The sequence below is a fragment of the Lycorma delicatula genome, chromosome 1 (genome assembly GCF_047948215.1).
Source record: "Lycorma delicatula isolate Av1 chromosome 1, ASM4794821v1, whole genome shotgun sequence".
Taxonomy (NCBI): domain Eukaryota; kingdom Metazoa; phylum Arthropoda; class Insecta; order Hemiptera; family Fulgoridae; genus Lycorma; species Lycorma delicatula.
This window is the reverse complement of record NC_134455.1, coordinates 329,627,501-329,641,256: the sequence shown is the minus strand read 5'-3', so window position 1 is coordinate 329,641,256 and position 13,756 is coordinate 329,627,501. Positions and strand designations below refer to the sequence as shown.

Here is a 13,756-nt window from a genome sequence, read left to right as displayed (position 1 = left end):
ATATATAATATTTAGAAGATGGAGAAACAGAGTAGAATATTGTAATACATTACTATGGGGTTTATCATCATGAAGTAATAGCTCAAGAGTAGCAGAATAAGTAATAGTTGAAAGCATACATACTTTTAAAAATATAAAAGGAAAGAATAAAAGAGGGAAATACTTATGTCACCCCATAGACAAAGAAGAAAAATATTTTTAAATATATTCATAACTGATTTGCATTAAGATTCATGTTTTAAGACTTATACAAAATTTACTGACAGAGCCCCATCCATAAAAGAAAGATCTATTAATATAAGTTTTAAAATTATACATCTCATGGCATGAGTATTGGTTTCAATGATTAATCAATTACTCATTGATAATTAGCAAGCACTTCGGTGATGCAGTAAACATTATTACCAAGTTTATAGATATAATAATCTATGTTTAAGGTCTGCATACATCACATATTTTATGTCATTTCACATAATGTAGTTTTGAGCATAGACACACACTAACATTTTCTATTATGACCAGATTGGTTTAAAACAGATTTGAAAAAAGGAATAAGGTGTCATCTTGGTCACTATGAAACACTTAAAAATTTATAATTACTTTGTAGCATGATTAGTTCTTGAGCTAATAGTGGAGTGAGAAATTTAATATTAAGCTAAGAGTAAGGCTGCCATTCAGAAATTCAAAAACAAAATTTCCACATTTATTTATTTCACAGATGTGTGAATTTTATATAACTGAGAAATCTAAAAAGAAACATAACATTTCAAAATAGCCTAATCCATTCTGAAGACATAAATTTTTATTTAAAAGGCACAAAAATAATATTCAGCTATGCTAAACCTAATGATTCTACTCATGACAAAAAAAAAAACCAACAGAACTATTCACTAAAACAGTATTATATAAAAAACTAATCATTGAGATTAGACAAAGCTAATCTGAAGGTCACAAACAATAACTGCCTTCAGTACTGTCAATTGATATGAAATAAAATATTACGAATATCTAATATCTATGTAAAACAAGCCAAATACAGGGCAAAAGAAAAAATATTTACATCAAGAATGTTAAAAATTTGAGAGCACTTTTTTAAGGATAATAATTTTTTTTAGAGTGAAATCACAACAATTTTTAAGACACCTAGACTAATAATTTGGTCACCTTCATATTTTAGAAAAATTTTAAATAATAAAATTAAAAAAAATTAGAAACAACTTATGTATGAAACAGTTCTTAACTAAATTCTGACCAAGGGATTCCCCTCCAGAGATAAAGAAAATTTTTTTCTTTTTCTGTCAAGTGAATTATAAATATATATATTTTAAGGAAGAACTATTCACTGCTTCTTTGAAGGTGCTGGAACTGTATGTAATGAGAAAAGATTGTCATCAGTGAGGTGAGTAAATAAGCTTTCTTACCATTTTAACAAACATTCAAAATTTAATTATTCCAATAAACTTCCTGAAAATATATCATCTTAGTAAAGTAATGATTCTGTTTAATTTTAGTCTAGTGAAGTTTTTATATAAAATTATTAATTACAGAGATGACATTTTCAGGTTATTAGTGAAATTTGTGGTAATAGAAAAAACGTAGCTTACTGAATAGTGTAGTTTCTCAACTGTAAAGTGAATTTACACAATTGTTTATTTTTGTTTTTTTTACTGTTTCATAATATCTTCCAGAAACTACAAAAAAAAATTATTTTTAAACAGGTTGATAGTTCTTTAAAAATTTATTGATAAAAGTTTACAAAAGAATACATATGGGGGAATGGAACAAGTGATACAAAAAATTGAAGGCTTAAAAATATGGAAAGACTATTTTTGTGTACTTTTTAATGGAGAACTAAGAAAGTAAGAAAGAACAGAATGAACATCAAAATGTATGATCATGGGTCCTGAAAATGTCTCTAGAAAAAGCAACAAAAAAAACAGCAAAGCTCCAGATGAGGATGGTATAACAAAAGAAATTATGAAAGGAAAAAAGATTTTTTCTGAAGTACATAAAATAATTTTTGAAATTTGGAGAAAAGTTGACTGAAAAATGGAAAGAAGCTATCAACATCCTAATTCACAAAAAAGGTGACAAACTACTGGGTAGGAGCTATAAATGGATATCATAACAATAGTTACACAGTTTTTTCTCAAGATAATACAAGTGCACTGTAAGAGTTAAATAAATTTTATCATGGATCAAGGTAAGATCTACAACAGACCAAGTTTCGATTCTGAAGTAATCAATAATCAACTCATTGGGGCCAGAATAAAGTGTTGTATTTTGGTGGATTTTAGTAAGGGTTATTACAGTTAAAAAAAAAAAAGAGTTAGGATCTTCTGAAAAGAGTAGCTAGTCTGAATACATTGGATTACAAATTTACTCTAAATAAATTTGGTTGTTTTCCATTATTCAATAATAATTCTGAGGCAACCCAAAGAAATGGTTTACGCACCAGTACTATTCAACATAGTTTTCAAAGAAACCTTAAAGAATCTTAAAAAATCAGAGTTCGAAATTAACAGTGGAACAAAGTAAATGTTCTTATATTTGTTGATGTTTTGGCAATAACTATGGAAAGTCTCAAAAACCTGAAAAAGTTGGTTAACATTTTAATAAAGAAACGGTTGGTTTAAAATCAATGACTTCAAAACTGAACAATGCAGTTTAGCAGAAAGAACAAATCCATTAACAATATAAGAGGAAAGTTTCGAATAGAAAATTACACCTTTAAGAAAATTTAAGTGTTTAGAGGTAATTGTGTCCAACAAAAATTCTGAAGTTGAGACTCAAAACAAACAAAACAAAACTAATAAAAATTGTAAAAAAATTATATAAATTTACCCTGCTCTGATGCACTGGTCATAAAATGATTTTTTAAGTTTTATAGATGCTTTGATTTTTACCATCAGGTATGTTTATTTATTGATTTATAAAATGATGTGAAAGCGCAACTTCAACAGGAAAGAATGTATAAATTGACACCCTTAACTGATTTAGCTTACTATTTTTTTTTTTTGTATATCTTAAATAAAAATTAAACAGAACAGAAATTATGAAACAATATAAATTAAATGTTTACGATTTATTTCAGTATGCAATGAATATATCAAGTTTATTTTTTATGGTAATCAATAAAACATTTTGGGAGATGTCCAACTTTACACTTATAACATGAAAATACTGTTGTACTTTTACACTGTTGGCAGCAGATTCTTCTATTATTTACATTTTATCCACGAAGATGCCCATCAACTGAAGTGTCGCTGAGTTGTTGTAGTTGAAAGCACTGTTGGTCGTCCAAGACTCTGCATTTGTGGTAAATGATTTGTGGTATGATAAACAATGCGATAAACTACAGGTTGTTGAAATTTGAGTTGCACTTGTTCTTTATGGACATACTGATAAAGCTTCCAAGAATTTATTAAAGCTACAATCAAAAAAAGATTGACAACAAATGCCACCACCATTTTTTTCTTTTCAGTGTTATTTGATAGTTGCTGACACCATTTTCCAGTGAATCAATCCCACCCGTATATCAATTGTATTGCTTGATGAGATCTGGCTGATGGATTGAAATTTCCTTTTTTTTCATCTTAGAATACTTTTTGACATTCAATGGACTGAAAATTTGTAATTAGAGCAACATGAGTTGTGGCTCCATTTTGTAATAAAAATTGAACTGGTGATATCAAATAATAATTGTACGTTCCATGATGTTCCTTATAGAGAGAACGAGAATCTCCCAAAGGTTTTGAATTCTATTTTAATCAATTGTTCCAGTTGACCTAATCAATTGTTTCAGTAAACCTAACAATTTATACAAACTAAAAAATCAATTAAAATAAATCCTGCTTTCCAGGATTATCAACAATGTGGAATAAATTTTGAACTGAAGCATCTCATCAAAATATAGAATCTACTTCTACTTCTTTTCCTTGTTAAAGAGAAAAATTGAAAAGGTATCCTTGAGAAGAACATAAATACCATACCTTATACCCAAAAGCACACAGGTTTTCCTTTCATAAATTTTTTTTTTTGTCTTCAGTCATTTGACTGGTTTGATGCAGCTCTCCAAGATTCCCTATCTAGTGCTAGTCGTTTAATTTCAGTATACCCTCTACATCCTACATCCCTAACAATTTGTTTTACATATTCCAAACGTGGCCTGCCTACACAATTTTTCCCTTCTACCTGTCCTTCCAAAATTAAAGCGACTATTCCAGGATGCCTTAGTATGTGGCCTATAAGTCTGTCTCTTCTTTTAACTATATTTTTCCAAATGCTTCTTTCTTCATCTATTTGCCGCAATACCTCCTCATTTGTCACTTTATCCACCCATCTGATTTTTAACATTCTCCTATAGCACCACATTTCAAAAGCTTCTAACCTTTTCTTCTCAGATACTCCGATTGTCCAAGTTTCACTTCCATATAAAGCGACACTCCAAACATACACTTTCAAAAATCTTTTCCTGACATTTAAATTAATTTTTGATGTAAACAACTTATATTTCTTACTGAAGGCTCGTTTAGCTTGTGCTATTCGGCATTTTATATCGCTCCTGCTTCGTCCATCTTTAGTAATTCTACTTCCCAAATAACAAAATTCTTCTACCTCCATAATCTTTTCTCCTCCTATTTTCACATTCAGTGGTCCATCTTTGTTATTTCTACTACATTTCATTACTTTTGTTTTGTTCTTGTTTATTTTCATGCGATAGTTCTTGCGTAGGACTTCATCTATGCCGTTCATTGTTTCTTCTAAATCCTTTTTATTCTCGGCTAGAATTACTATATCATCAGCAAATCGTAGCATCTTTATCTTTTCACCTTGTACTGTTACTCCGAATCTAAATTGTTCTTTAACATCATTAACTGCTAGTTCCATGTAAAGATTAAAAAGTAACGGAGATAGAGAACATCCTTGTCGGACTCCCTTTCTTATTATGGCTTCTTTCTTATGTTCTTCAATTGCTACTGTTGCTGTTTGGTTCCTGTACATGTTAGCAATTGTTCTTCTATCTCTGTATTTGAACCCTAATTTTTTTAAAATGCTGAACATTTTATTCCAGTCTACGTTATCGAATGCCTTTTCTAGGTCTATAAACGCCAAGTATGTTGGTTTGTTTTTCTTTAATCTTCCTTCTACTATTAATCTGAGGCCTAAAATTGCTTCCCTTGTCCCTATACTTTTCCTGAAACCAAATTGGTCTTCTCCTAACACTTCCTCCACTCTCCTCTCAATTCTTCTGTATAGAATTCTAGTTAAGATTTTTGATGCATGACTAGTTAAACTAATTGTTCTGTATTCTTCACATTTATCTGCCCCTGATTTCTTTGGTATCATTACTATAACACTTTTTTTGAAGTCTGACGGAAATTCCCCTTTTTCATAAATATTACACACCAGTTTGTATAATCTATCAATCGCCTCCTCCCCTGCACTGCGCAGTAATTCTACAGGTATTCCGTCTATTCCAGGAGCCTTTCTGCCATTTAAATCTTTTAATGCTCTCTTAAATTCAGATCTCAGTATTGTTTCTCCCATTTCACCCTCCTCAACTTCCTCTTCTTCCTCTATAAAACCATTTTCTAATTCATTTCCTCCGTATAACTCTTCAATATATTCCACCCATCTATCGACTTTACCTTTCGTATTATATATAGGTGTACCATCTTTGTTTAACACATTATTAGATTTTAATTTATGTACCCCAAAATTTTCCTTAACTTTCCTGTATGTTCCATCTATTTTACCAATGTTCATTTCTCTTTCCACTTCTGAACACTTTTCTTTAATCCACTCTTCTTTCGCCAGTTTGCACTTCCTGTTTATAGCATTTCTTAATTGCCGATAGTTCCTTTTACTTTCTTCATCACTAGCATTCTTATATTTTCTACGTTCATCCATCAGCTGCAATATATCGTCTGAAACCCAAGGTTTTCTACCAGTTCTCTTTATTCCGCCTAAGTTTGCTTCTGCTGATTTATGAATTTCCTTTTTAATATTCTCCCATTCTTCTTCTACATTTTCTATCTTATCTTTTTTACTCAGACCTCTTGCGATGTCCTCCTCAAAAATCTTCTTTACCTCCTCTTCCTCAAGCTTCTCTAAATTCCACCGATTCATCTGACACCTTTTCTTCAGGTTTTTAAACCCCAATCTACATTTCATTATCACCAAATTATGGTCGCTATCAATGTCTGCTCCAGGGTAAGTTTTGCAGTCCACGAGTTGATTTCTAAATCTTTGCTTAACCATGATATAATCTATCTGATACCTTGCAGTATCGCCTGGCTTTTTCCAAGTGTATATTCTTCTATTATGATTTTTAAATTGGGTGTTGGCAATTACTAAATTATACTTCGTGCAAAACTCTATAAGTCGGTCCCCTCTTTCATTCCTTTTGCCCAGCCCGTATTCACCCACTATATTTCCTTCCTTGCCTTTTCCAATGCTTGCATTCCAATCTCCAACTATTATTAAATTTTCATCTCCTTTTACGTGTTTAATTGCTTCATCAATCTCTTCGTATACACATTCTACCTCATCATCATCATGGGCGCTTGTAGGCATATAGACGTTAACAATCGTTGTCGGTTTAGGTTTTGAATTTATCCTTATTACAATGACTCTATCGCTATGCGTCTTGAAATACTCCACTCTCCTCCCTATTTTCTTGTTCATCACGAAACCTACTCCTGCCTGCCCATTATTTGACGCTGAGTTAATTACTCTAAAGTCACCCGACCAAAAGTCGCCTTCCTCTTCCCACCGAACCTCACTAATTCCTACTATATCCACGTTTACCCTATCCATTTCCCTTTTTAAATTCTCTAGCCTACCAACCTTTTTTAAGCTTCTAACATTCCACGCTCCGACTCGTAGAATGTTATTTTTTACTTTCATAAATATTTTACTAGAATATCAACCAAAGTATGGTATCATCTGCTAATCAATTGAAAAGTGGTGAACAAAAACACTGTATTTGCCGAAGTGTTTATTCAGAAGATTAGCATAAGGCTGTACTTTAGAAAACTTGTTTGTAGTGTTTAACATATCATTTACATTTGTCAGCCAAATGTTAATTTCTTTTTATATCTCTATACTGCTGGTGGCTCATTGCTTTCCTTATGAATATTCATTGCTACTGAAGTTGCAAAAACACAACATTAACTTTTTTGTCTAGATATAGACATCATAAATAATTGACGATAAGTTAAGTTTACGCAGAAAAACTATTTTTGAGTACATAATATTCATTTAAAATAATATTGTACATCAGAATTTATTTTTATATAAATTATTTATAGGACATCTCAGAAGAAGCAAAAAATAATTAAATTTATTTCAATTTTTTGTAATAACATACATAACTAACTACTATATGTTCCTGAAGATGAAAATAACTTTATGAAAGCGCTAGAATGTATATTACTACTGATAATTGTTGGTAAGTGGTTTTTCCTGTTGTGTTTTTCCTATTTATTTTGGGTACATAAGATGTCTCATGTAATCTTGGAATCCAAATATAAGGGATTCTACTTTTCAATTTTTGTTTGGAAAAGATTTAGATGGAATTACTTTCTTGCTCTTTCAAAAAAATGCTTCAATACATGTTATTTTCTTCTCTAACAATGATATATATTAGTGAATAGCTAATATAATAATTATCAAGTGTGTCATTTCTGTTACTTCCCTCTATATCAGAAACTAACCAGTGTATTATGTCAAAAGGTTTGTTAGACACATCATTAAGTCCGGGAGGCTGTTTCCTGCAATAACCTCAAATTGGGAGATATAAAACATTTTGTAACTGCACACTGCCTATAACTTGATTTCATATTTCACTGGTTTATCCTTCATGTAAACAATGAAGTGGCATTGTTCTCTAAAATGTTCCAGTTTTTTATGTTTTGTTGCAAATTTCCCTATGTTGTAAAAACAAAGATAATTATTTTGTAAAGCAGCTACAAATGATCAAACAGCAGCCAGTTGTGTCAGTCTTTTGTCTTTCCTCCCTCATTATTTTGCTGTCAAAACATTTAGGTCGAAATTCCTTGTAACTCATATATGCTCTTCATAGTTGATTACCAGTTCCATATTTTAACAATGTTCTAAAACATTAGTATGATTCTCGTTTCTTGAACCTGTCAAACATAACATGTTGACTAATGAATAAATTTTGGGTCAAGAAGTCAGACAAGTGTACTTGTCACAACTGTATTTTATTTCTAGTTTTTTTTTCATTCAATATACTCATTTGTGTATTTTACTATTTCAAGGATCGCATCAACAGAATTACTGTTGGAAAACTTCTTTTTTTATTTTTTACATATCTTGCAGATCCATTGGGCCCTGGAGATATTTTAATAACATTTATAGCTTTTGTTTTAGAGTAAAAATTAAACAGACTTAAAGAAACTATCGTTCTATATCCAAATCATCTACTCATAACCAGGATCATATTCCATTTCTGAACAAGTTTCATGATTAGAGTAGATAATTCCTCTTCTACATATGAAAAATCATTTCAATTGGTTATCCTTTTTACCCAATTCTCACACTAAAAGATTTTCTCACAAATCTTTTCATACATGGTTTCTCAAAAATCTTGAGCTAGATAAGAAAAAAATTGTCACCCAACTCCATGTAGGAAAAATCATAATACAAACTTAGATTATAAATTATTTTACAAATAATATTAAATAAAAATAACAACTCCAAGAAGAAACCAAAAGCAATAAAAAATATTTGGTAATCTGTAATCAGTTATACTTACTTGGATGAGCGCAACAGGGTAAAAAGTAACCCAAAACAACAACTTCACACCAAAATATCACTTATAGCAATAACATAACATTATACATTAACTTCTAACTCCAACTGGCATAAAAAAATGGCTTTGGGGAAGGTTAAATTTGATGCCGCAAAGGTATATATAGTAATATCAACATTAAACATAATTTTCGTTCAATGGAATTCAATTCCCAGGCACACCCACTTGAGGATTAATGCTAAACATACCTAGCAGAAGATAACTGACAGAATCAAAATTTTACAAACTGATATATCAATGCAACAAATAATACAAAGTTAAACAGTGATTGAAACCAAGTTTTCATGAGAATATACATGAACTAACAGATCATTTAGTAAAAAAAAAAAATAATTTAAAAAAATATGGACCCACATACATACCTGTTAACTGAATGCAAAACAGTAGCTGGAAAACTGGGACGTTTGTTTGCAAACACTTTACTTGACTTTTTTGTGACTGCAGGCAAAGAAAATGAATTCTGTAAATCTTCTGATCCAATCACTGTTCTACGTCGTTTGGTCATCTGTTCCTATGAATAAAAAAATATTAAATACATACTTTTTTCATGTCATCAAATCATATAACTTTTTACCTGAATGCTCATCCTGCATATTTTTTTGGAAGGGGCAGTGGGGGGTGATAAACGCTTCTGTGTCATCATTGCCTGGACACAATATATTTGTTGTAATAAATTCTAGCAGTAATTCCCACACACAAAAAAAAAAATCTGCTGCTGAAATGTATAAATAAATTTGTCATGTTTATAAATCTATTATGTATGAAGGTGAAAATAAAAAATGGAATAATTTAGAATCAAATAGAAAGCAGAATGAACATTCATGATAACGAGTGTTACAGTTAGTAATATGTGATCATAAAAAAAAGACATTTTCAGTTTTACAATGTCAAATAAATTTCTAAACATTCTGCATTTAGTGATTTACAAATGTAATAAAAAAAAGGGTGAACTACGTAACTACATTGGCGCTAGAGATGAGATCTGGATAATGAACAATATATTGAAACAAGACAGCATTCATCTCCATGATCCAAGAAGTTTAAGAAAGAACATTCTGACTGGAAACTTATGGCCAATGTTTTTTGAAACAACAAAGAGATATTTGCTTATTGAGTTCCTTGATCATGAAAGAAAAAAATGTAAAAAAATGAATAAAATGGTTCTCTAAAAAAAACATTGATTTAGAACAAAAATTAGGAATCTGTCTAATGGGATTTTTTCTGAATGATAAGTGAACATACACAGTTTAATAATTAAAACAACTTTGTTAGGAAATCTTCAAAGAACCACTGTACAGTCTCACACCTAGTGATTATACCTTTTTCTCTACTTAAAACAGTGACTTGTATAGCAGAGGTTTGAAAATAATAAAAAATTGAAAGACAAAGTAATTATAAAATCCTTCGAAGATTAGAAAACCAAAACACACAGATGTGCAGTAGCTTACCTGGGGTGTCTGGAGCCATATTGGCACTGCTAACAGTACAATGGAAAGTATAATGTACTGCAATGTAATATCATAGATAGAAAGAACACAGTTGCTGATCCACAATCCATTCTCACCTCGTATCAAATAAGCTTTCTGAATTTTGATAAGTAATAATTAATTTAATCACTAGTAAGGAATTTTTTTTGAGGACTGAACAATAAAGCTAGTATAACGACATGAAAAATGTATAGCAGTTAGTTATTTTAATATAATATTTTGATGTATTTTATCAATTACAGCTTTTAAAAATAAAACGCCCTACTTTAAAAAAACAAACCTTTTATAAAAAAAAACATGAATCCCTTTCTTTTAACAGAGTTAACCTGGGAGAGGTCGCTGTGACCCACATCACTATTGTTTTTTCTGTTCAACTACATTGTAGGAGGCTCTTTTAGGCCATGCCTTATATCTTCCTCCCTCCTCCCAATCCACACAACACAAACTTGTTCATTTAGTTTGAGTAGAGTGTTGATCAAAGAGAAACCCGTGCAGGTCACCATGACTCACAGTGACTGTTTTTACTCTATTGAAAATCTTGCACATTGTTATATTTTTTCCTTTTAACTTTGTTTTAGTAACTAAATAGTTACAAAATAAACATTTATTTCTTATGCATATTTTATGACTACATATTTCTTTAAATTAATTATTGCGTATTATTCACTGAATACATTCACATTTTCATAACATGGATGAACAATCAATTCTTCGGTGTTTGAAAAAGGATGAATTTTAAGAGGATAATTTTCCAGAGGAGATAAGTGATATTGGTAGTGATGCTGATCCTGAAGAACAAGAAGTTGACGATCTTAAATATGGATATGAAACAGAGTTTGGAGGAAGAAATACAGAATGATGACTCTGCTGACAATAGCACTTTCGAAGATGAAATTCCTTTAGACTATCGAGGATATTATATTGGAAAGGAACAGACCAAATGGAAAAAAGATAAACCTACACAATCAGTGCGCACCAGGCAACAAAATAGTTTTTTACCTGCCTGACTGTAAGGGCATGGCAAGACAAGCTAATACTCCACTGGAAGCATGGCAGTATTTTTTTACTGATATTAAAAAAAATAGTAGATTATTCAAATATATACACTGATTCTATAAAAGGAAACTATGTACAGGAAAGGGATACAAACGGACTGAGGAATAAAGCCCTCTTTGGGTTACTTTACTATGCACAGGTATTAAAATCTTCATACTTGCAAACTGAAAAACTCGGGAACAAAGAGGGTACCGGTGTGAAAATTTTTAATTGTACTATGTCCCGAAAGCGATTTCAGTTCTTAGAAAGAGCCCTAAGGTTTGATGACAAAACAAACTGTAATCTGATATTGGCTCAGGAAAAAATGTGCTCGTTTACAGGAAATGTTTGAGTATGTAGTTGGAATCTTGGCCAGATACGTTTTCCATCCCAGTTATATTCTGGCATATTTCTTTGAATTCTAATATGAAATTGTTGTTTACCATTTCAACAGAAATGCTACTGACAGTTCCTGGTAACACAGGCTATAATTTGTTCCAATATGATATCAATATTTGTTGTGGATAGTGAGTTACGACATGCCTTGCAAATATTAAATATAGCATCTTTAATTCATAATTCTTCCAACATTTTTCAACTTGCATCTCACTTTCACAAAATTCCATATTTTGCAGAAATATTCTTCCATAGTATCACATTAAACTTTCAATTACACTTAGATCTGTCAGCACATAAACCTATCTATATTTGATATCCAACATAGGTGCTATAATAGTACCTTCAGATGTTTTAAGATCTTGCAAGTGGATGAGCTGGAGCATTATCTAGCACCAGCAGGTTATTTTTTGGGTAAATTTTTATAATTTAGATGAGTTATTATATAAGTCATTTACAGTTTTTATTGTTTAGATGACTTATAACTCAATGAACGAAGCACTCATAAAACTATATTTTAAAAATTTCTTGGGTCATCCATGCACTCCTCTGAAAAATATATTTTTCCTGTAACATATCTATATTCAAATTTTTATATGCCCTCAGCTTTTTAGATATACCAGTAACGGCCAAAGATAATCTATGATGTTCACTGGCATTAATGCACACAATGGTAATTCGTTCTTTTTTTTACTTTAAACCTTTAGACATAAAAGTCAGGGTAATGTCTTTCAATTTTATCCAGTCTCATCGCAAGTGTACACTTGGTCACAGGTTAAGCCATGATTAGAAATTTTGTCTGTGAATTTCTTAGTGTTGAACAACAAATCACTGTATATGCTTAATTTTCTGCCTTTGATATCAAACTGACACATTGTGTTGCGCTTTGAATTTGTCTAACCAGCCTTGACTGCCGGCTTTAAAACCATTATCACCTTCTAGTTGTAAATCCAACTGACGAGCTTTTTTTTAATTAGGGCCACTTAATTGAAAACCTAAACTGTGTTGCTGTAAAAACCCGAAGATCATTGCTTTTATGTAGCGCATGAGTAGATGTTATCATTTTTCTTTTATTATCATCTCCACCAATATCAAATCTTCAATTTTTCTTGATATCATTTATGATATTCTAACAATAACAAAAACTTGACTGCACATTCACCCTTTTGTAACAGTTGCAAAATTTCACATTTGTGCACCCACTTTAAAGTTTTATAGTGCGTTCGTATCACTTTGCTTAATTAAAAATATATAAGCAAGTCAAAAGGTATACAGCAATAAAACTTGACTGCAAGGATTAATCAAAGAGTACAATAATGAATTACTTAATGACGTGTTATATAAATCCTTAATATAAACTGATTCATACTGGTTAGTATGTTGTGGTTACAATGATTTCATTTTAAAAACAATACGGAAAGAAATGAGAAAAATCATACAGGCTTGAATAGTTTTGCTTCATGATGTTTTTATTATGAATAAAAGAATGAAAATTATATTTATAACTAAATATATATTTAAAAAATCAGGGTTTAAAAGGTTATATTAAGTTCATAAAAAAAATGGAATGATTTTTCTTATAAAACTATCCTTTTCTTATAAATCTATATTATCAAAAATGTCTTTTTTCCCCCCCTAAATGTAGTAACAATAATTAAACTGTTAACTAGTAACATCATTGCCCATAAATGTTGCATTGTTTTTAACTTTTCCAAGTAGAATTCCTGAATTTAATATTTTCTAGAATTTTCTGTATGATTAAAACCAGATTTAATTTAAACAATAAATATTTTATTGCCTTTCTACAAAGTATTCAATTTTTAATGCTAGAAACTATATACACATTTATTTTTAAACCCTAAATAAGCATTCAGGATCTAATTAATACTTAGCTAGATTATGTTTTAATAAATAATTCCAATATTCACTTTTAAATAATTATACAGGGTCATTCACGGGAACCGGATGTTTTTAAAATAATCATAAAAAATTGAAT

At 30.5% G+C, this 13,756-nt stretch overlaps 1 protein-coding gene across 2 annotated transcripts in view; it reads right to left on the bottom strand.

Annotated features, from left to right (window-relative positions):
• LOC142334249 (uncharacterized) overlaps positions 1 to 13,756 on the bottom strand; it is a 102,455-nt gene that overhangs the window by 62,968 nt on the left and 25,731 nt on the right. For both annotated transcript variants that reach the window (XM_075382121.1, XM_075382122.1), the window contains exon 5: positions 9,205 to 9,353. In XM_075382121.1, coding sequence (XP_075238236.1) covers positions 9,205 to 9,353 — 149 coding nt within the window. The remainder of the gene's footprint in view (positions 1 to 9,204; positions 9,354 to 13,756) is intronic.